This window comes from Vanellus vanellus (assembly GCF_965231255.1).
Source record: "Vanellus vanellus genome assembly, chromosome: 9".
Taxonomy (NCBI): Eukaryota; Metazoa; Chordata; class Aves; order Charadriiformes; family Charadriidae; genus Vanellus; species Vanellus vanellus.
In genome coordinates, this window is record NC_138914.1 from 11,676,049 (window position 1) to 11,698,427 (window position 22,379).

The 22,379-nt window shown below is 60.5% G+C and overlaps 1 protein-coding gene across 4 annotated transcripts; it reads right to left on the reverse strand.

Moving 5' to 3' along the window:
* Window positions 1–633: 633 nt before the first annotated feature.
* On the reverse strand, window positions 634–22,296 carry USP19 (ubiquitin specific peptidase 19). 4 transcript variants are annotated; one of them, XM_082487745.1, is made up of 27 exons: window positions 22,224–22,296; window positions 18,072–18,316; window positions 16,163–16,219; window positions 14,909–15,037; window positions 14,223–14,356; window positions 13,495–13,902; window positions 12,869–13,136; window positions 12,579–12,735; window positions 12,402–12,473; window positions 11,755–11,870; window positions 11,252–11,466; window positions 10,730–10,931; window positions 10,510–10,643; window positions 10,160–10,318; window positions 9,964–10,074; window positions 9,679–9,789; window positions 9,426–9,527; window positions 8,935–9,075; window positions 8,653–8,771; window positions 8,295–8,432; window positions 7,841–8,205; window positions 7,043–7,153; window positions 6,268–6,484; window positions 5,776–5,928; window positions 5,508–5,671; window positions 5,249–5,427; window positions 2,251–3,399 (listed from the first exon to the last, which is right to left on the reverse strand). In XM_082487745.1, exons 2-27 carry the CDS (start codon window positions 18,178–18,180, stop codon window positions 3,166–3,168), a joined length of 4,305 nt encoding a protein of 1,434 aa, XP_082343871.1. In that variant the 5' UTR covers window positions 18,181–18,316; window positions 22,224–22,296; the 3' UTR covers window positions 2,251–3,165. The 4 variants fall into 4 exon arrangements, with proteins under 4 accessions (XP_082343874.1, XP_082343871.1, XP_082343872.1 ...); XM_082487748.1 differs by lacking the exons at window positions 2,251–3,399; window positions 22,224–22,296 and adding an exon at window positions 634–856 and having other exon boundaries at window positions 18,072–18,672; XM_082487746.1 differs by lacking the exon at window positions 22,224–22,296 and having other exon boundaries at window positions 2,252–3,399; window positions 11,252–11,460; window positions 18,072–18,672.
* Window positions 22,297–22,379: the final 83 nt, after the last annotated feature.

A 22,379-nucleotide genomic window follows, 5' to 3' on the forward strand; every position in this document is an offset into this window, starting at 1 on the left:
CGATATGGCATGGGGACTTGCAGTCCTGGCGCACTGGCACAAGGAGACACCAGGTACTAGAGCACCGAGACTTGCAGTCCCGCCGAGCTAGTACCGGGGCACAGCAGGGGACACCAGGCACTATGGTGGTGGGACTGCACCGGAGGACACCGGGCGACAGGGCACAGCCAGTAGCAGAGCACACCGAGAAGCAGCAGACACCAGGGGACTCTAGGCACCGAGGCATATCAAGGGACAATGGGCGTCCCCCCACTGCTGTAGGGTGCACCCAGCAGCAGGGTGCACCAAGAAACACCTGGCACTGAGGGACATCAGGGGATAGCGAGCACCAACGCACACCAGGGGACACAAGGGGTACCCGGAGGGCAGCAGAGCCCAGCAAGGACAGCAAGCTGCAGGGTACATCAAGTACCAGGGGACCTGGGGGGGTACTGGGAGACACGGAGCTGTAGGGCACACTGGGTGCCCCAGCACACCAGGGGACGTGAGGGCACCCGGGGCAGCAGGGTGCTGGCGGCCCCAACAGCACGCTGGAGGACACGGTGCCCTGGGGGCGCTCACCAGGCACCACAGGGACCAGCAGGCAGCAGAGGCAAGTGGAGTTCAGCGAGTTTAATGAGCGCAGGACAAACCCCGACCCGCCCCCCCCGTCCCCTCCACCCCCCAGTGCCCAGCCCGGCCCGCCCCCCCCCCGGGGCAGGGACCCCGTGACACCCTAGTCGACTTCTTCCATGCTGCTGTAGGAGGGGGCCGGGCGCTCAGCGGGGCTGGCGAAGCGCTCGGGGAGGCCTTCCGCGGCCAGCGCCGGGGCTCCTTCAGCGGCCAGGGCGGATCCGAACGGCACCGGGGGCAGTCCCTGCAAGCAGAAGGCGGGCGTGAGAGGGAGACCGCGGGTGTGATGGGGAAACCAGCGCCCAGCCCACCCCTCTCCTCCCTCCCCGCTCCCGGGGGGCCATGGGGGATGCAGCCTCTCAGGGTGGGGACCCCACACAGCGTAGACCAGACTGCAGGAGCTGGTGCCAGCCCCCAGCAGCGGGGCAGGGGGAAGGCAGCATGCCCAGGGCCCCCGGTGGCAGCCCCCACCTGCCCGCCAGAGGAGAGCCAGGCTGCAGCACGCTCAGCCTGGCCCCGGCATTGCCGCCTCTCCCCAGCTCGGCACTCGTGCCCACGGGGCTGCCGTGGCCAGAGCCAGTCTGAGCAGAGCCCCGCGCCCCAGCACGGGCACCCAGCCAGCCTGGGCAGCAGCAGCAAGCCACGAGGCAGGCTGCCAGCGCCTGCCGGGGTCTAAGGAATGGCGCAGGACCAGAGGGAATTTCCAGCGCCCAGAGCGCCTAGCCTGGGCCTCGCTGCCGGCCACCCACCTCCGGGGAGAGCAGGCAGGCAGGTGCAAGCAGTGGCTTGTGGGCCCCAAGCCTGGGGCGCCAGCCGGAGCAGAGGTCACCCCACCGGCGCCGGGCACTGACTCAGCCCCACGAGGCCAGCACCGTGGGTGAGCAGGGGAAGCCGCTGAGGCCCGGGGCTGCAGACAATGAGGCGACTGTTCCAGGACCAGCACCTCATGACCGCGGCATGGCCCCACCAGCCTCCCTGGCTGGGACCCGCTCGGCAGGGAGGATGTCGCGGCGCACGTGCAAAGAGGGGTGGGGGAGTGAGATGGGGGAGTGAGATAGGGGAGCCCTGGGCTCCCCGCTGTCCGGCTCAAGACCTAGCCAGAAACCCAGGCGATCCCCTTTCCTGCCAAGCATCCTTCCCGAGCCAGCCAAGGACACAGCCGGCGGGACAGCAGCGGAGACGGAAAAGGAAGTCACAGGGCTCTGAAGTCACCTCTCGCACCCAAACACGCCAGAGCAGCCTGAGCCACACTCAGCCAAGGGCAACACGTCTCAATGTCAGACACCGCTGGAGCTGCAGCCCGTGCCCCGGTCCTGTGGGACTGCGCACTGATGGCCCCGCCAGGCTCCCTGTGCCCTGCACCTGTCCCACCAAGGCTGCCACCCCACAGCCAGGGAGGAGGAGCCCAGCCTGTGCCCCATGGCACTGGCAGGCAGAGCTCTCCCCAGAGCCTGCTGCTGCACAGAGTGTACCTGGTACCCTGCAGAGCCCAGGGCAGGGTCCCCATGCCGGCTGGGCTGGAGAGACTCTGCAAGCAGCTGCCTCAGGCACAGGAAGGTCACCAGCACCTGCCCATGTGCTGGAGCGGGCTCTGGGGCAGAGTTCCTGCCCTTCTGTGGGGATCCTATCACACAGGACAGGGATGCTTCGTCTCTTTGGAAAACCTGGCTTTATTAACACACTGAGGTCCTACCTGCACTCCCCGACCCCGTGCCTCTGCCATGGCACGGGCAGCCGCTCCCCTCATAAACGAGGCACTGTGCCGCACTCCCCCAGCAGGGACCCAGCCCCACCAGATGCAGGATGCAGGCAGCTGGGGCCAAATGAGGACACACACACCCCACAGCATTGGGGGCGGGTGGGAGCCATGGGCATCCTAGCCCAGTTTGCCAGGCTCCCCAGCAGCTGCCCCAGGGAGAAGAGCTGCAGCAGGGCTGAGCAAGGAAGCACACAAGCCCTTGGTGACAAGCCTATTTGGTCCCAGCACGAAGGTGCAGCACGCACAGCTCCCAGTACACGGGCAGCTGTCACCAGGAGGGACTGGGCTGGGCCAAGAGCTATGGATCAAGCCAGTCCTGGGGAACACAAGGCTCCAGCAGCAGCAGCGCTGGGAGAGGTGGCCAGACCGGGATCCATGTCAGGGCATCCTGCCCTTGCTGCAGCCTCCCAGAAGGTCTCCACTTCATTCAGAGATCATCGATATTCCCAGGGGGGCTCCCAGGCCCTGGCTGTGCTGCAGTGGCAACATCCCTTCCCGAGCAGCAGGTAGGCACAAGGTCTGCCCCACTCCCAGCAGGCAGCAAGGGTGAGGGAGGGCTGAAGGACTCCTGGTTCTGGGCTGCACCTTGTCAAGGCAGCGAGCTGGCCATGCAGCCCTGCCAGCTGGCACGGGAGATGCCAGAGCAGACAGGCAGGAGCCGACGGCCCCATGCTTCCCTTGGTGAGTCCTTCCCGGTGGTTTCTGTCCTGCCGCCTGATGTCTTCGTCGTGTAGTGTCCCAGTACGGCACATGCCCTGTCAGCCCTGCTTGTGCAGCTGGCCACGCATCCGTGCCTATCTCCAGCGGGTCTGGTAAATGAGCGGGTAGAAGACATTCAGGAAGAGCGCAACAATTGCGGCTGTGGTGGCCAGGACAAAGTATCTGACGCAGCCTTCATCTGAGTGCTGGGGGGTGCCCGGACTCCGCTTCTGGCCACGGGGCCTCCAGGAGTTTCTTGCAGGCCTTTGGGGCGCCTCGAGCTGCAACTCTTGTTCTTCAGCCTCCAGTTCCTGCCAGATCAGAGAAGCCTGCGATGTGGAAACCTGCGTCAGCACTTGGAGAACACAACGGGCAACACCCCTTGCCATCCCCTGGGGCAGGCGGCTGCCTGCGAGCCCAGCCCCGTGCCCAGCCAGCCCGCCTCCCCATGCAGCGCGGTCGCGCCCGCCCCCACGGCTCTTCAGGGGTCTCCGGTGTGTGGGGCGCAGCCGGGCTCCGGCGGGAGGCTCTGCAGATGGGAGCGCAGGCAGCAGCCAGGCAGGGTCTTCGTGGGGCTGCACGGTGGGCAGCCGGATCCTGATGGAGCCGATGCTCTGGCATTGGTGGGTCCAGGTGATAAGGAGGGCAGGCAGCAGCCAATCACAGCCCAGCTTTTGTGATCCCAACAGGATCTTTCAGATGACAGCCAATCCAGAGCCAGTTGGGGGCAACAGGAGCAGGAGACGTGGTCACAGCACAGCCAGTCACAGGTCTGCTTCAGCAAGTGGGGATGCTCCGACAGCCAATCATAGCCCAACTTCCAGGAGGATTATCCACAGGCAGCCAATCACAGCCCAGCCCTTCACTGTGCTGGTGATCATGTGGGGCAGCCAATCAGGGCGCAGGTCTCCAGAGGGCACCCAGTGCCTGGGAGGGTGTGGGTGGTCCAAGGTGCTCAGGGACCCACTAAGCCTCAGCGGGATCCAGTGCACCCCATTGCTGCGGGGGATCTGGAACCACGGGGACACTCTGGAACCATGAACCCCGGCACTGGGGGGGAGGGGGGGTGTTACAGTGAGCCTCAGTGCTTCCCGGGTTCCTGAAGGCTCCCACCACCAGCGTGGGATGATCAGCGCAGCCTTCCTGTTGCCCAAGCCATCCCCAGCGAGTGGGGCTACTCCAGGACACACAGAGCTCCCCAGGACAGGAACTGCCTGTGCAGGCAGACACCAACGTGCTGGACACCCCCTGGTCCCAGAGACAGACAGCTCCTGTCCCCAGCCGAGAGGGCAGAGCCAGGATGCCTAACCAGCACTGGGCTGAGGGCTGTGCAAGCCAGACAGGCCAGGGGGACAGGCCAGAAGGGCTTCACGGGGCACATGCATGCCACCATGCCAGAGCTGAGCTGAGCATTGTCCTCAGTCCCCATGGGGCCATAGGGGTGCCGAGCGTGGAGGGAAGGACTGCGGGACAGCAATGCAGGGGAGGCTGGCCAGGTGGGTGCTGCACTGCGCCCAAGCCTGGGCCTTCATGTCTGACATTCACGCAAAGATCAGCCCAACTGTTCCCTACCAGTGCATGCCAAGAGCACCCTGCCACCAACTGGCCCACCCCTCCCTCCTGGACGGCCCAGCAGCAGAGCTCACTCTGGCAGGTTTCTCTTCAGCACCCCACGGAGGCTGCCAGGCCTCCAGCTCAGTGCTGGCATTTGCCTTTTTTGCACCTAGCTTGGCCCCAAGCTGGGCCCCAGCAGAAAGCGTCCCCCACCCTGCCTCGAGAGCAGCTGCGGAGGACAGGTTCTCACCACTCCCCAGCACAGCCAGCTCCTACTGCACTGCTCACAGCCTTCCTTCGGTGCAGACCCCGGTGAGGCTGGGCCACCTCCTGCCTCCTCCAGTGCCCTCCCACCAGCACTCCCACCCTGATGACAGGAACCCGCTCTCCTGTGGTTCCTCAGGGCAGGGATCGTCCCGAGCTCACAGTGAGAACAGGACAAGACAGGCCCCAATGCCCAGCCAGTGCAAGCTCTTCGGTGTCGAAGAGGGGCAGGCATCACACTGCAGCTGCGCCACGCTCCATGGGTGCTGGCAGAGACAGGCCGGGCCCTGCACGTGGGCATCTGGGCACATTTTAAGGCTCTGTGGTTCCAACAATGCTGAAAGTGACGTGAGCTCTCACCTGGCTAGCAGCGGCTTCGGCAGAGGGGGTGCGCTCAGCTCTGTGGTCTGGGGGGTGCCCTGGCAGGGGTCTCTCCACAGGAGAGTTCCTCCGGCGGTAGAAGAGGACATACGCATATCTGGTTACCACCTGGCTCTCGTCCACGGTGGTGACTGTGCTGTCATCAAAGAGCCGCCAGCCTGAGAGGAGAGAAGGGTTAAGTGAGCAGACAGGCCGTGGCTGCAGGAGAGGCAGGGCGGCGAGGCCAGCAGATCCTCACCCACGTCGCTGCGCTGGCTGTTCTTGTCATTGGGCAGGCGGGCGTATGCTGTGTAATGCCCCCCAATCATGCCTCCGTAGTGATTGATCACAGCATACAGGTCGTACATGGGCAGCTGCTGCTCACCCTTCCGGCCGATGCAGAACTTGCTCAGGTCCAGGCTCCTGGGGAGAGACACGGGGACAGTCGGGGTAGTCAGGATTAGGCAGGGAGAGGCAGGGCAGCACAGGCAGTGCCAACCCAGGCACTTCGTCCCCCAGGCTCTCACCGGACAGGAAAATCCACCATGTCATTGATCTTGTCCCTCCAAATAAAGCTGCGGAAGGAGAAGCGCTTGAGCTGGATGATGAGGACGTTGGGCAGGCGCCATAGCATCAGCTGCTTGGAGGCCTCGCGGTGCTGCTTGCACTTAGGGCAGTACCTGAGGAAAGAGTGTGCTCATCACCAGTGTGGGGACAGCCCCAGGTCTCGCAGCCCAGCCCAGCCCCAAGGTCCCCCACATGTGGGGCTGGCAGAGGGGATGTGGGAGGTCTCAGCCTCCCCTGCCAGGGGCAGACCAGCACAGCCCTATGGAGTGCTGGCATTGCTCCCTGCTGGCTTTTAGCCGCTGTCCCCAGAAGACGGGAAGCTCAGCCCAATGCTCCTGGCGGCCAGAAGAAACAGCACACAGGCCCAGGCAGCTCTTAGGAAACCCTCACCGCCATCTGAGCCCCACAGGCTGGAACCCATGGGCTGGAACCCACCCTGCCACTTTCCTCACCACGCTTCCTCTGGGGCCAGGACTTCAGGCTTGGTGAAGAGATTGAGGCACTGCTCCAGGGTGAAGTGGCCAGCCCGAGCTGCTTCACTTGCTGAGCCTGGATCCTCCACACACTCCAGCTCCTTCGACTCCACCAATACAAACTCCTTGAGGCGCTCGTTGTTCTTCCACACCAGGGCAAGGGAGCAGTCGTCTGTCAGCTCTAGGGGGGTGTCACCTGCGAAGGGGCACACACCTCACACCTGCCCTGCAGGGCTACACCAGGCCACCTTGCTGGGCTAGGAGCAGTCTTGCCTGTCCCAATATAGCAATAATGCAGTACTGCCAGGAGGGGACAAGTGACCCTGTGGGTCAACACACACGGCCCGGTTCACCACCCCAGGGCATCAGAGACCCACAGCCAGGGGGCAAGGCTGGCACAGCCCCTCTCAGCAGCACCTACATAAACAGCACTGGATGTGAGTGTCCCATTCAGACATGATGTGACCCAGGGATCACAGACCCTCTGTAGATGCAGGAGTTTGAACAGAGTTGGTCTATTTGCTGAGGAGAGCAGTAACGTCATGCCCAAGAAGAGCTCCCAAGCAGCAGCTCTGTACAGCAGAGCCCTGCGCTCCTCTGTGCCAGATGCAGCTTCTACTGTCCAGCCCGGGGCCACTGTCACACTTGGGTTCACCTGTGCCATGCAGCCTCTGTCACCCTGGTCAGGCAGATCCACCACCCTGCTAGAGGCTGCAAGGGATGAAGGTGGCACCTTCTGGGGCTCCGGGCTCACCTTTATCTTCCAGCTTGTACTCTCGGTTGGCAGCATCTATCTTGTTGATGTAGAACTGTGTGGCGCGGGCACTCAGCGAGTCTGGAGTGTGCTGGTACCCAGGGATGGCAGCTGTGGACAGGCAGGGACAGATGTGTGGTGGCACTGCCTGTCTGCCCTGCGTAGGGGCCAAGAATTTGCAGTGCCCCCACCCCCACCTCACATGCTACGGCCTTGCAGGGACACAACCACGTGCCCCATGTCCTTGACTATTTTTAGCAGGCGTCTGCCCCTGGCAAGCTGTGCTCCTCTGCCTGCCTTACCCCTTCACTGCACATTGCTGCCATCCTGAGACGAGTGCCTAGAAACGTGACAGCCAGGCAGCCAAGCGCGAAAGGCTGCTCCCGTGCGGCTGAGTCAGAGCGAGGGAAATGCTGCGCTCACAGCCCCAAGGGGCTCAGCCCGCACCGGGTTCTGCCCTCCCACAGGACTTGGAGGCTTCTGCCAGCCCTTGCCTTCCCACCCCTCCCACAACACCACAATTCTCCAGCCTCTTTCCTAGTCAGGTCTCTGCTCTGCCCCACAGGCCCTGTCAAGGCAAGGCAGAGGATGGTCAGATGGGCATTTCAGGTGGGGCTGGACTGCCAAAACACAGCTCCCAGGGCCTCATGGCCCCAAGGGTCTCCGGACCAAGCTCACAAGGGGAGAACAGATGCTGTGGTGGGAGGTCACCCCAAGGAGGGAGAATTGCTCCTGCTTTGTCTTGGGGCCGCCCGGGGCTCCTGGCACAGACATGGTTAGTACCGCAGCACCTCTTACCTTCTGGCTTGAGAGCTCTCTCATAGGACGGCTCCTTCTCGCAACAGCTGTCACCCTGCGACTCCATGTGCTCGGAGAAGCCCGAATCCAAGCTCAGCAGGGAACTCCTGGCTGCCAGGACCTTGCTCCGGACAGTGCCGGTGTCCCCCAACTCTGGGTGCAGCTCAGGCACAGCTGGCGAGAGCGGGGGCTCCTGCAGGAGGCTGGAAGCCCTGTCCCCGTCCCCCAGCTCGGGGGCAGAGGTGGCTGCTGCACAGCTGCTCTTGGCCAGGGGCTCCAGCTTGTCTGGGAGCAGAGGCTGCAGCCCCTGCTCTGGTGACATCCGGCCCAGCTGGAACGGAGGCTGGAACACGCTGACCGAGTACCTGGGCAAGGAGGTGGCAGTCAGAGCCGGACAGGCACAGGGCTGAGCTCAGTTCCAGGGCAGAAGCATCCTCCTTCCCTGGACCCTCACCTTGCGTAGCCTTCCAGCAGCTGGGCCAGTCGGGCATAGGTGAGGCGGGACTCTGGCACGCTGATGAGGAAGGGGAAACCGATGTTCTCTGGGCGGCACAAAGCCTTGTGGTCTGGCCAGTGTGTTTTCTGACATGCCCTGTAACACATACAGTCCCAGGTGAACCCAGCATCTGCGACCATCCAGGAGCGTGGCAGGGCCAGGGGGGTGCATTGGGGATACGGGGAGCGCCACAAACCAGACTGGTTCCCTCTCAAAGGCCAGGGCCATCCCACCTCCTCCCAGTAGACTGAGCTCTCCCATCCAGCTCTTCAAGGCAGGGGACCCTCCCCCCCTGCCAAACACCAAGCCAACTCACACATTGCAGTAACCGACTCGATAGCACCTCGTGCAGCGCCTGAGCTTCTCATCCTCAGGTAGCTGCTTCTTCTGGCAGGCAGCACACTTGGCGACGGGGCCGCTGGGCACCTGAGGACGCTGCAGGAGAAAGGACCCATTGGGCAGGGAAGGGCACCCGAGCAGGACAAGGCAGCCTCAGTGGGCATCCATGGCTCGATGCAGCTCTCCCCCTCCTGCTCAGCCCCACCTGCAGGCTCAGCCTCTCTGCATGCCTTCCAGCAGTCCCAATATCCCCTATTACCTGCTGGACCTGCAATTCCACCACCCGCTCCTTGGCCAGCTCTGGGGACAGCACCTCGAAGCAGAGCAGCAGGTCCGTGGGGGAGACTGTGTCCAGTGAGTTGGACGGCAGGAACATGCGGTGGAAGCGATTCTTGATCACCTGCCAGGAAAGCAGTGGAGCGGAGCCATGTGAGGGCTGCCCCACACTTCCTCTCCTGGGAAAACCACAGTGAGCTGAGGGGACAGCAGCACCACAGGGATGCTGTGCTCAGCTCACCACCCTGCCAGGGGAGGATGAACACCCTTTGCCCTACTGTGGTGGCCCTCCTAGGAGGGCTCTGCCCGGCAGCACCCTGTGCAAGACACTGCCACCCACAGACAAAATCCATCCCATGGACATGTTGGATATGGGCAAGCAACTGTCAGTGGCCATATTCCCCGTGGAACTGTGGGAGCCAGGGCACCCACAAGAGCAGCCCACAGCTTGCTCCCCAGCTTGAGCGCTCTCACCTCTGCCAGACGCAGGTTCTCTGGTTTCACACGCACACTGTGGGCCACTGAGTCAAGTACCTCCATGGCACTGGAGTTCTCCTTGCTGATACTCACGAGGAACTGCCAGCAAGAAAGTTCCAGATCAGTCACACCACACCAAGGAGTGCGGGTCCTTAACACAAAACTCAGCCTGTTAGCACACGACCAGCTGCCTGGGGCACCTCCAGGAGCCCTCTCAGGCTCCCACCCCAGAGTAGATGGTGTCCTTTACCTTGATTGGTTTCTTGTGCGGCTCCTTTGCAAAGTAGTAGACAGTCAGCACCTTCTGCTTCTGCGGGAGGGGCACAGGGAGGTACAGGAAGGGGTCGAAGGTGATGGACACCTGCAGATGTGAGAGTACACTCAGTTGCGAGAAAAGCTTGTGGCTGAGATCAGTGGGGCAGCAGCCCCAGTGGACCCGAGATCCAGCCTTGCCCTGTGACCTGTGCTCTCTGAGGGTCAGGAGCTTGCTGCTGCACAGCCAGGACAGGGACAGAGCCTCCCAGGCCTGCCCTACCTTGGAACACACTGGGCACACCAACTTGGATTTGTACTGGCCCTGGAAAAGGTCCACAATGAAAGAGTCGTTCCTCATCTTGTGTCGCTGCCAGGCCTCCTCAGCTACCACCTGCAGGGAGAGAGGGCTCAGCACTATGCTAAACCACCCAAGCCAGGGCTGCTCTCCCAGTAGCTTTGAGGAGGGACACGCTCACCTCATCGGGCCTCCCATCTGAGTCAACAGTTTCTGTATAGGGCTTGTTCTGGATGCGGTTGAGGTCCTCGTGCAGGCCATCAAGCAGGAAGGCCATGAACTCCTGAGCATCATGCTGAGCATAGCCAGTGAACTGGCTGGCCTTGCTGGCCACGATTGCCTGGGGGGAGCACAGTAGTCAGGGCTAGCCAGCAGCCCCCTGGGCAGCACTGCCTGTCCCACACACAAAGCCTGGTTGCACCCACCCACACCCACCTAGCTCTCAGCAGCACTAGCAGGGCATCCAGGTGCCCAGAGGAGTGTTGGGGACCCACAGCAGCTCCTGCATAGCACTAGTGCCTGCTGTCCTACCTTTAGTTTAGAGGGCTGGAAGGCATGATGCGTGCCCTTCCACAGCGCTCGCAGCAGCATGGCAAAGCCAATAGCCAGGCGTCCCCCTGTCCCCAGTGGGTTGTTGTAGTTGATTTCTGACTCAAAGGACCGATCTGTAAGAGATGCAGGAGAGTGAAGGTGGCTGCTGGCTGCACCATCTGAGCAGCAGGGCTCTGCTGGGCTCCTGGCGTGGGCTCACCATGGAAGTAGTCGCGCAGCTCCCGGGTGTTGGACAGGGACTGGATGACGCTGTTCATGAAGCAGGTGTTGCCAAGGTTCACCAGCCCCGTGAAGCCAGGCAGGCACACCTTCTTCTTCTCATCCTCATCCTCATCATCCTCCACACTCTCGGTGCTCACGGGGCTGTGTGTCATTGGTGGCACCATGCATGTTGGTTTGGGCTGACAAAGCAGAGGCAAATGTGAGGATGCTGCACGCAGGGGGGTCTCTCTGGGAACACCAGGGGAAACCAAAAGCCCAAGGCACCGCTCAAATGTGACTGGGCTGGAGCCATCACACCACCTCCCACCAGGACTGGGATAGACTGGCCAACTGCTGCCCCCAGTCATGCCAGCTATGACTGAAGAGCACTGCCTCTTCCTCCATGAACAGTTTTCTGGTCCCCAAAGCAACACCGAGGAGGTAGGAACCCATGAGAAGCACAAGTGGGGCCCCCTTTCCCCCTGCCCAGGTCAAACCCAGTGGGTGCAGCCCTACTCACCGAGGGGATGTGCGGCTCTTGCTTCACTGACACATGCTCTGGTGCTGTACGAGCTGCCACACCATCCAGACCACCATCTTCCACACGCGGCTTCTCTTTGTCGCTGGCTCGGGCCTCCTCCTTGCTGGACAGGGGGTGCTGGTTACTGCCCGGGGGGTTCTTATCCAGAGGGGTAGGGCCTGTAGGCATGGCAACCTTTGCACCACCCACTGCACCTTAAAAAGGGGGAAGGGTGGGCCTGTGGTTAGCAGCACCACGCGCTGCCCACGGCGGGGCTGAGCTGCTCAGTCCATGCTCACACACAGGCTCTCTCCTACCCCTCTTCCCCCTAGAGCTTGGCTCGCCCTGCCCTACACCCCTCCTGCTTGCATCCACTCAACCTCTTCTTTCCCACAACCCTGTGCCGGAGGATCTGGCACCACCCAGCTGCTGCCAGCAGTGAGGAGGGCCCACGCCCTGCTGGGGTGCAGCAGGCAGGCAAGACAAGAAGGCAGGGTGCAGACCTCGTGTGGCTGGAGCCTCCAGCCCTCCCCAGCGCTGGCTCTGGCGTTTCTTCAGGCAGACATCAATGCGAGACACCGTGAAGTTGTATGTGCACTGGTCCGGCTCAATAAGGTTCCTGCAAGACACACAGCAAGTCAGGGGTGCCCCAGACTCCCCAGCAGTTTCAGACGTGCCAAAGCCTCTGCAAGGCAGGGCCACGGCCTCCAGGTAGTAGGGACCTGGCTAGCACCGATCCTCAGGTGGCCCTGGAAGACCAGGGTGGAAACCCTCAAGCCTGGCCACACTGAGCACACAGCGGGCCCCTTTCCTGGCAGATCCATTCTGCTTGGCTTCACATGCTCCCTTCCCACTGGACATCCCACCCAAAGTGCACACAGGCTGGTCTGGTATTCTCCCCAAGAGTTCTGGAACAGGCTGGGGGGGAACTGCAGGCAAGGAGGCACTGGGATTTCCTCCCCTGCAAGCCACCACACAGAGCCAAGGTAGCCCAGGCTTAGGGCATTAGTGCAGCATGGTGTAAGGGAGACTCCCAGATGCAGAAATGAACATTCCTTGCACAGACCCGCCAGCCAGGACTGGCTTCTGCTCCAGCTCTGCACTCTCAGCTCCTCTGCCCCAGTGTGGGCTAGAAGGATGGGAGCCATACCTGAGCTTCACCTGCCACCGGAACACTGTGTGGGGCCCACAGCCAGGATGGAGACGAAGGAAGTTTGTGTCACTGCAAAGAAATTGGGAGGGAGTGAGAAGAAGTGAACTAACAAGTAGCCTGGCTGCAGTCAGGAGCTACACAGCAGTCTGGCACTGTCCTGAAGCATGCCTGTACCTTGTCTGGAACACCAGCGTGAAGTCTTGCTCCCGGAACAACACCTTGGATGTCTCCTTGTGGATCTCCTTCACATAGACGTGCACCACCACCAGGTCATTGCCCTTCTCGTATGAGTCATTCTTGACAAAGGTCAGGCTCACAAAAGGCTCCGGCTCTGAGCAAGGAAAGCCACGGAGAGAGGCATTACCTTCTTTGCATGCTGAGGAAGCACTGCAGGCTGACCCAGGAGAGGTCCTGAGCAGATGGACTTTCCTGACCAGGCCAATCCCTGGGCTCCAGCCACTTACCATCAGCCGCTGCTTCCAGAGCCACATCATCCTTGGACCAGTCCCTCTTCTCACCGTCTCTGCCCAGGGGAGGGGTGGCCACTGGGACAGCCCTAGAGCTCTCTCCCAGGACAGGTGTGCAGTCCCGGCCCCGCAAGGCCTCAGCAGGGCTGCCTGGCTGCAGGACCCTCTTCTCCACACAGGTGGCAACACGGTGGGGGAACACCTCTGTGGTAGCCGTGAGAGGTGGCATCTCCACAGAAGCAGTCTCCTTGGCCAAAACCACAGCCTTTTAAGACAGAGGGACATGGTGAAAAACAGACGCCGTCACCCCCAAGCTGCTCTGTCTCACCTGTCATGACTCCTGCCAGCCAGGCAGGCACAGCCCCATCCCATGCCACCTGCTTCCCCCACATATCCCATGCTCAGCTCAGCCTTGTTAGCACCAGAGCACATGCTCAGCCCAGCGACTGCAGATCCTCATGTCACCCTCTCCTCCACCACAGCCAGGCCCATGCCAGCTCTCGGAACCACCCACGGAACTCCCGAGCCCATCTCATCAGCAATGATGGGTCCATGTGCAAACAGCATCCTCTGCACGGGGGCTGAGGAAGCAGGGGTGCCTTGTTTGGCTGAGTCCTAGGTACCTTCTCCAGTGGCGGTGTGAGGTCTGTGACAGCTGTAGGCCCATCAACCTGGCTGGTTCTGCCATTACGGCGGCTGCCTGCCCTCACACCGTGCCCTTTGCTGGGCTCCACACTCCCAGTGATTCTGGCATTTGGCTCCTCTTCAGTAGGAGCCACTTTGAGGTATACTGCCCGCTTGGCGCTGGGGCCGCTCTGTGTCCCTGGGCTGGCTGGGCTCTTCCCTCCCAGGGCCTCGCTTCTTCCTGGAGCACGCTTGGGGTTGGAGGGCTCCCGACGGGACCTCAGTGGCTCTGTGCCTTCAGCCCTCAGCTCTTCAGGGGCCAGCTCTGCAGAAGCAGCCTTCTCCTTTCCATTCTCCCAGCATGCAGCCCCTTTGGCCAGCTCTTTGGATCCATCTTTCCTTCTCTTCTGTGAAAAGCAGTGCAGCACAGTGGGAAGGTGTCTAGGCAGCAGCACCTCTCACGCTCTTTGCCAGCCTCTCACCCTCACTCCCCCTTCCCTGAATGTACTAGGGCTCTGCTCCAGAACCTGGAGGCTATGTGGCAGGCAGGAACAGGGGTACAACGACATCCCTCTCCCTGGGACAGAGGCAGCTAGCTCACTGCCCTCAGGAAGCACATGGATACAGGATGTGCCCCACAATGCTCCCTGAGCAGGGAGCGAAACCCTCACCCCAGCTCCCCCAGACTCCATAAGCTCCCTCAAACGGCAGATCCTCCCGTCCTCACCAGAAGCGAAGACCAGGTATGCAGTGGGATCTTCTTCTGAAGCACAAGCTGTAGAAAGTTGCCCTTCTTGCACTGGACCTTGCTGCAGGAGCCCTCAATCTCCTCGTAGAACTGACAGCTCCACTGGCGCCCATCTGCAAGCAGAGGGGGACCGGCACCTCAGGCAGCGCTCCAGGCAGCTGTCACCTAACCCACAGCCCCCCTTCACCTGCCCCAAGGATCAAGGCAGCACTCATCCAGAGCCAAGGAGGCTGCAGGCAGGCTGCCACCATACCCCAGGAGCTTTCAGGGTAATGCCAGCTTCCCTGGATTTGCTTTGTACATCTGGCTGGCCTCCTTCCCAGAGGGAAGGCCCTGGGCCTCCCTGCCCTCAGGGGCATAGTCACTTTTCCAAGAGACCCAGGGCCAACTCAGTCATCCCAGCAAGCAGGGGACAGATGCACCAACGCAGCAGTTTGGGCTTGCTCACTTGGGACAGAGACCAGTTCCTGCCCTTTTCCTCAGCTCTACACCCTTCTTTTACACTGCTCTCATATTGGCCCTGCCTGCTGGCTGAAGCTATGCCAGCTGACAGCAGGGCACTGCCTCTGAAGGAAAGGTTTTATGCCTGCCTGGATCAGCCCCACATCTAGCTGCCCCAAGCCCTGCTGAAGAAATGCCCATAGCAGTCCCTCTGCTCCCCATACCTGGTAGTTTGACCACACAGTCTGTGTCAGTGAAAGCAGCATCCACATCCTCCACCTTCAGAGCTCCACTGCCCAAGTTCAGCTTGACGATAATCTCATCAGCATTCTGCTTCCAGTCCAGCAGCAGCTCTAGGAAGACGGAGGGAAGTGTCACCCACTCGCTGGGGCATGAGCCTGCGTGTTCACTCCTTGACTGGGGAATGAGAGCCTGAATGCATGCTCAGTTTAAGAAGGTCAACGCAGGGAGCACAGATCATGCTAATCAAATGGGATGCTCACAACCTGCTTTCATCAGACAGGCCACAAACAAGAGCACATGTGGCAGGGCAGGTGAATCTCGGTGGGAACTGAAGAGATCAGAAAGGCAGCGCTGCTCTCAGCCCTGTCACGTGCAGCAGCAGCAGTGGCTGGGAAGAAGGGGTGGCTCCTGCCAACTACAGAGCAATTGCTGCTTTCCCCAGGGAACGAGGAAGCCACAGAATTACTCTTGGGGATTCTAGTGGACTCTGCCCACAACCAGAAATTGCCACTTCCTCTTTGCATATGCAAACCGAGCAGCCCAGCTGCAATCACCAAAGTACGCTGTACTTCTGCCAGGTGAACACTGTTACCATGGCTGAAACATGGGCTGGCTGGCCAGCCGGGCAAGAAGGCCACACCCAGGGAGAAAATGGTGTGGCAGTGTCACTCTGCTGCAGGCAGAACCCTGATCAGGTGCCTGCCAGGCTCCAGGTCTGGCCCTGTGGTGTTCTGAAGTCTTCAAGGCAAAAAGGTGACTTCAATCACCTTAATTTCAGTCTGGTTCATTCTGCCCTCTGTGGTATAAAGGTATCCTACTCCATCTCCTCTCAAAGCAGGCCTGGACCAAGGCAGAAAACAGCCAGCAGTGCTTGCTGGGTGACACGGTTTGGGATTTTCCCAGCCTAGCACAGTTCCCTGCTCAGAACAAGCAGGACAGATGTGGGCAGCAAAACATCCCAGGACTGTGCTCAGTGGCACCATAACACCTGAGTCAGAAGCAGCCTGTCACATGCTCAGGGCTTCTTCCTTGCAGACAGCCCTTGTCAGCCATGTGCATCCTTCTCTGCCCCTGGGAATGCTGCATTCTCTTAAGACAAATGCTGTGGCAAGGAGCACTCAGGTTAGTTCTGCTCAATGCTAGACCACAGGACAACAACAAGGTGAGACCTTCAGATCCCTTGGCAAGGGCACTCCGTGGCCATGCACTGATAGCCGGCGCACACCTTGACTTACCCTCCTCTGAGTCCTTCTCCTGGGCAGTCTCAGCCTGCTCGAGCTCAGGGCGAGACACTGGTGGGCAGAGAAGTAGAGCGCAGGCAGGTCTGTCATTTTGTCACATCAGAGCATGGGCCGGCACACCAACGCCCAAAACCTCGCAAGTCTCCTCCTTATCCCCTGAACCTCTGTCCAGGCCTTTCATCCTGCATGTGCTGCTCATTTCCCTCCTCTGCTTCCTCACACCTCTTCCTTCCCAGGAGCCCTGCCTGCAGCACCACAGCAAGCCAGCCCCCAGCACAGCTGCTCCGGGCCACACCACCATACCTCAGTCTAACCAGCACCACAGTAGAAGCAACACAACATCACTGCACTGCACAGACAGTGCTGCTTCGAGGCATGTCTCAGCATCAAGCTTGTGGTAACTGGGCTGTGCGCCCCTGTTCAGAGCACCATGCCTTCAGCCTCCTGCCATACAGAGGAGTCCTGCCTTGGTCTGACAGAGAGAACTTGATGTTTGGTTATGCTCAAACCAATTCTGCTGTAACAAGAGAACCACACAGCCCAGCTACACTTTAGCATTCTCATTCCTGCAAGCTGCCAACATCCACAGCCAAAATCTCCTTCCAGATCAGGCTGGGGAACCAAACTGACCTGACACCTAATCCGTGCTCCCCACAGGATTACCTCCAACAGCCAGAAGTGTCTCAGGCCCTGTTCCACCCCCACAGGGCAGTGAGCTCTGCCAGGCAAGGGGCTGAGAGCAACAGCACCTTGTCCTGGAGCAGAGAAACAGCAGCAACGTGAGCTGTGGTCTCCACCCTGGAGTGCTCAGAGGGCTGTCGCTGCCTCCCTTGACGTGCTACAAACCCATACAAAACCTCTGCTAACCACCACAGTCACTGGTGCAAAGGTGCCACTTGGACTGGCAGTGTGAGAAGCTCTGCAGCAGTGCTGCCTGGAGGATCTACAATTTGCTCCATCCCCTCGCCATCCCTGCACAGAGGGGACAGAGACAGCATGGCTGCACCACAGCCCCTGGGAAGGCAAGAGCCTCCTGGGTCAGAAGGTGTGGAAGGTCAGGCCTTACCAGAGAAACAGCACACCTCCCATGCGAGAGAAGGCACAACACTGTGCACTCTACACCATGGGGTTTTGCACTGGGGATGGCAGCTGGTTGTTCCAGCAAAGACCTCAGCAAGTGCTCATTTACCTTGGCCTATAAAACACCCTGTGATTTTGAGGTTACAACAGTCACAATGGAGCAGGCACAGAAATCGAGCAACTTTCCATGGCCGCAAGAACTCTTACCTGCATCCTGCCTGCAGGCATTCCCTGCCCCACACTGGAGCCTGCACCTGAAGCATCGTTTTTGTCATCATATACACAGCAGTTACAGAGGGAATTAGTCCACAGCAACTATTCCACTTGAGCCACACCTTGCCCTGACACAGAAGTTAAAACACCAGCCCCACCCACAGGCCCTGCACTTGGCAGGTGCTGTCAGCACCGAGTCACTGCCTCGCAGCATCTGGCCTCAGCAAACCGATGGGGAAAGAGCAGTGCCTCCAGCTGCAAGAGCACCCACAGGCTTCAGTCCCACTACCTCTGGATCAGGGCAGCTCAGCCTCATCCAAAAAGCAGAGTCTAGAAACAACACCGAGGCCAACTCCAGGCTTAAGCTAACAAAGCCACAGGTCTGACCTTCCTCACATAGCTGGGGCTAAGTAGTGCCCAAAGGAAGAAGGTTACAGGTCCAGGGAGGACACTGTGCCGAAGAGGATCCCACATCACACGGGTTACCATCAGCTGCAGGAAGCGATTAGTTAAATCTGCTTATCCTGCAGCAGATGGCTGCGAGGCTCCCACCCTGCAAGGCCGAGAAACCACAGGCCTGCTCGATGCAGCGCTGCCAAGGGACTCTCACCTTCCTTGCTCTCCTGGTTGGCTCGATCCTTCTGCTTCTTCTTGTTGGTGGCATCTTCCAAGCCCCGAGACGCTCTCCTCTGGCCAGGGGCATTGGTGCTGCTGGACATTTTCAGCCGTTTGGAGGACACAAACGGCCCGCCGGGGTCAGTAATGGAGTCTGGGTCAGGGGTGCGACGTTTTCTTCCTGGCCCAGCTATCTTGGCGACTCTCTGTGGTCAAACTCTCTGGCAAGGAACTAGTGGCCTAAAGAGAGGAGAGAGCAAGCATGGTGGGAGGAGAGAGTGGAGAAGGCCCAACAGCATCAGGATCTGCTCTCTGCCCCAACGCCAGGCCCTCCCAGGGCCAGTGCCCTGACACGACCTTCACTGTGGCGTTTACAGGAAGCCCCACGCAGCACTCAGTGAGGAAACCTACCTCATCACAGCTGTTACAACGCTTACTGCCAAAAGCATGGGCTTGTCAGAGCTCCCAAGATACAACCAGGGGTCTTCTGCATGAGGCACTCATTAAAAACCTGGAAAGCAATTGTCACGCTCATGGCTCCCACTACAGAAACACTGGCCCAGAGGAGCCACCGGTGCTAACAACACCCAGAGGCAGAGCCAAGGGTGAGGATATGGGGAGGCCCTAATCTGCAAAATCGAGCCTTCAGGGTCAACTGGGGCAGTCCGCCCCATGGCTTGAGGCGGCAGCTATTTCAGTCAAACAGTGCCCCATGTAAGAGGGCGGGAACAGGAGCGAGTAACGCCCTAAGAAGGAAGAAAGGGGAGAAGCAGGAGCAGGCTCAGGACAGTCTCCCATGACAGATGACAGCAGAGCTCCCTGGCAAGAGGAGAGTTCCTCCCCCTCTGCCCACCAGCTGGAAGCTTAACGAGCAAGACTGCACCTTGCATATTCATCTCCCCACCAGTTTACAGACAGCGCCAGCGGGACCTGCCCTGGAAACAGGACACCTCTGCTCCTCCTGCCCCAGGGAGAGGGCAGGGCGGTCGCCCCTGCCCCCTTAGACTCGCCCTCCCAGGCAGAGCCAGCTAGCTCCCTTACAGGGTTTGGGAGCTGCTGGCCCAAGGGCTGGTCTCAGTTTCACTCTCCGGTTTCGCCCTCGGGTGTTCACGCTTCGATAGAGGAGAGCTGGAATAACCAGCTGAAAACGGTCCTGCTTGAAGTCGGTGGAGATGGTGAAAGCGGAGAGCTGGGAAGGCTTCCTCCCTCGCCCTGAACCCCATAGTGCTCACCAGTCTGCAGCGGTTTGCTGTGGGAGAGCAGGCCCAGCCACCCAGACTCTGCCCACCTCCAGCTGCTGGCAGCCTGCAGCAGCTCCCGGTGCACTGATTCACACCCCATCCCACGGCCCCGATCCTGTCTGAGGACACAAAGCTGAGCCCGACAGCACCTTGGTCTAGCCCAGCTCCACTAAGCCTGCCTCTCCCTCAGGAGTTCCCTGTGCCCTCGGGAATGGCCTGCCCTGCCCTGCCCTCACCTGTGTACCAAGCACAGACCCCACAATTCTGCTCGGGCACAGCCAGGGGCAGGAGGCACCTCCAATCCTCATTTGGAGGGAGCACACTGGCAGCTCTGCAGGGCATTCATGTTCTAGAAAGGCTCAGAGCAACAAGTAACCACAAACATGGAGTCATAGCCACAAACTGCAAGGGACCCCAGAGAGCAGAGTGGTCCTGCCCTGCCCTCAGCTCTGGCAAAGCCAGCCCCATGACAGGCACTGAGCCCAAACCCTTTCTCTTCAGGCCAACCTGCGCTCGTAACCAAGAGCCTCCGAAGCCAAGCGAAAAACTCGAGTGCCGAGTCCAGCCCAGCTGCCTGGCACAAGCAACTCCCACCACCTGCAGTGGCAGGGCCCGAAACAACCTGGAGACAGGCATGCTGAAGAGGGCCCAGCATCAGCCCTTGAGCTTGAAAGAGTGTGGGAGGACAGCAGTGCCACCCCCAAGCTGCCACACACACCGGGTCTCCCAGGGATGCAGCAGTGCCTCTGGCTGCACAGGGGATAGGAAGGGCCCCTCGCAGCAGCAAATGTGGCTGTGGTTTGCAAGGCTGTGCTTCTGACACTGGCAGCTGCTGCTGCTGCCAGTGACACGCTGTTGCTCAGCTCCCAACTCCACCAACACCGAAACACACCAGTTACAGATGCTTCCCAGTGCTAAGAAAGCTAACCCGGGCTTGGCAAACACGGCAAAGCTTTTTTTGCTGATTTTCTTTGACCTCTAGGGTGAGAACTCCAGGAGGAGGGGGAGACAAGAAGCAGCGACTGCTTCATGCAGGACCAGGCAAGGCTTCTTCGCCTCCTTCCTGAGCCTCTGAAGGGGTGGCACAGGGGCACTGCTGGGCAGGGTGACATCAAGCCCTGAGAAGGGTCCTGGAGGGCTGATAAAAGATCATCCTCTGCCCAAGAAGGGGTGAGGAGGAGATCCAGGGTCACGTGTCTATTGTCACTCCTCTGGGAGAAGTCTGCTGATCTCACACCTCACTGAGGGCTCGGCTCCCTCGGGTGCTTTGCTGAACAGTTATTCCTAATGGCAGGCAGCAACCAAGCAGGGCTGGAGCTCTGCCCAATTCCAGCTGCCAGCCCGAGGCTGCTGTGGGCACTGTGGGGTTTTGGAGGAGTACAGGCAAAGCACAGGTTATTCCCATTCACCTATTTTAATCCCTGAAACTTTCTGCCTCTCTGCCATCAAGAAATGTGCAGCCGGGCAGGATTTTCAGCCCCCAGGTGTGCAGGGACATGGAGGTTTTGGCACCGCTAATGTCAGCACTGTAGGAGCCGCTGCAGGAGAGAGATGGTGAAAGGCCGCCCTGGCTGGATGCCAGGTGTACCTCCAAGAAGCACCCAATGGGCTGGGTGCTCATACAAACCCTTACTCAATCCTTCTCTGAGCTGGGAAAGCTTGGCTATGCTGCTGAGAGAGGAGGTGCCTCCTTGCCCTCTGCTCTCTCAGCCTTTGTGCCGGTGTGAGCACCCACGTGGCTGCAGCACATACGGGTTCAAGATGCCAGCCAGAGCAAAACTGCTTCCTGCCAAATTTGTTTTACCCTAGCGCAGTTCCCCAACCCAGTTCATGCTGGGGCTGCACAAACACTTTCACTGGCCAGAGGAAAGAGAGAACTCAGGAATAAGTGCAAGGAGCGAGGGAGAAGGGCCTCCCCTTCCCACAGCAGTCCCAGAACTGGACAGTGTAAGTGCTCAAGGAATGACAGCAGAAGGTGCACAACAAGACGCAATTTGCCCCTCATGTTTGGGGCACATTGAGCACTCGGCAGGAAGAGGCCTCCTGGTTGTTGCCTGCAGCACCTCCCCCTCAGTGCCCAAAGGCCTTTACTGGGGTAGCTGTGGAGGAGGTTGGATATCCCCCAGCTTCATCCTTCCATGGACTTTTGGCTCCTTCATGTCCCAAATACAGCTGACAGAAATGCTTCCCTCGTGCATACAAGTACTTTTGTCATCTTCTGCTACTTGTCCCCCAAAGCGATGCAAAGTCTCAAGACTCAAGCTCATCTCTCGCTACAGTTTCCTGGCACGCCTGACACACAGGCTGAGCCAGGACAAGCACAGAGCTGCTTGAGGTAGGCACCCAACCAAGCACTGCCACACATAGTGTTTCCAACCCGTGTGGAAATCACCGTGCCAGGAGCGAGCCCTTATAGCTGTGCTGCATGGGGAGCCTGCAAGGCCCAGCTGCCCCCAGGCCCTGACAAGCCTCTGGGGAAGATGACTCTGACCAGACAGCAGCCAGCAGCGGTCCCCTGGCCTGTCTTGCGCTGCTGCCGGGCCTCAGGCATTTGGAGAGGGGAAAGGGACAGGGAGCGGTGCTTCTGCCCAACGGCCCGAGGGCCGCAGGCCCAGACAGTGCCCCCACGCAGGCAGAGCATCAGGCCAAGGCAGCGGCCCAGCTCCGTGGCTCCCGCCCGAGGCTACCGTGCCTTCAGCCGCCCCCACCTCCTGCCCCACCCCAAGCCCCTCTCGCCTCAGGCTCCTCTCACGCTCCTGCCGCTGCCGCCATCCGCTGCCTCCTCCCACACCGCCTCGTTCCCTGCCGCTCCGGCCCTGTCTCCCGCCGCCGCGGCTCCGGCCCTTACCCCGGCCGCCGCTCCCCACCCCGCGGGGCCCCGCCGCCCCGGCCCGCCCCGCACTCACGGCCCCGCCCGCCGCTCCGGTCTGTTTTGTTTCGAGCCGAAGTTCCGAGCGGGCCGACTCAGGAGACAGGCCCGAGCCCGTGACGCACTTCCGGAAGCCGGCGGACGAACCCACGTGACGCGGAAGGGCGATGATGGGGAGCGGGGAGGAAGCGGT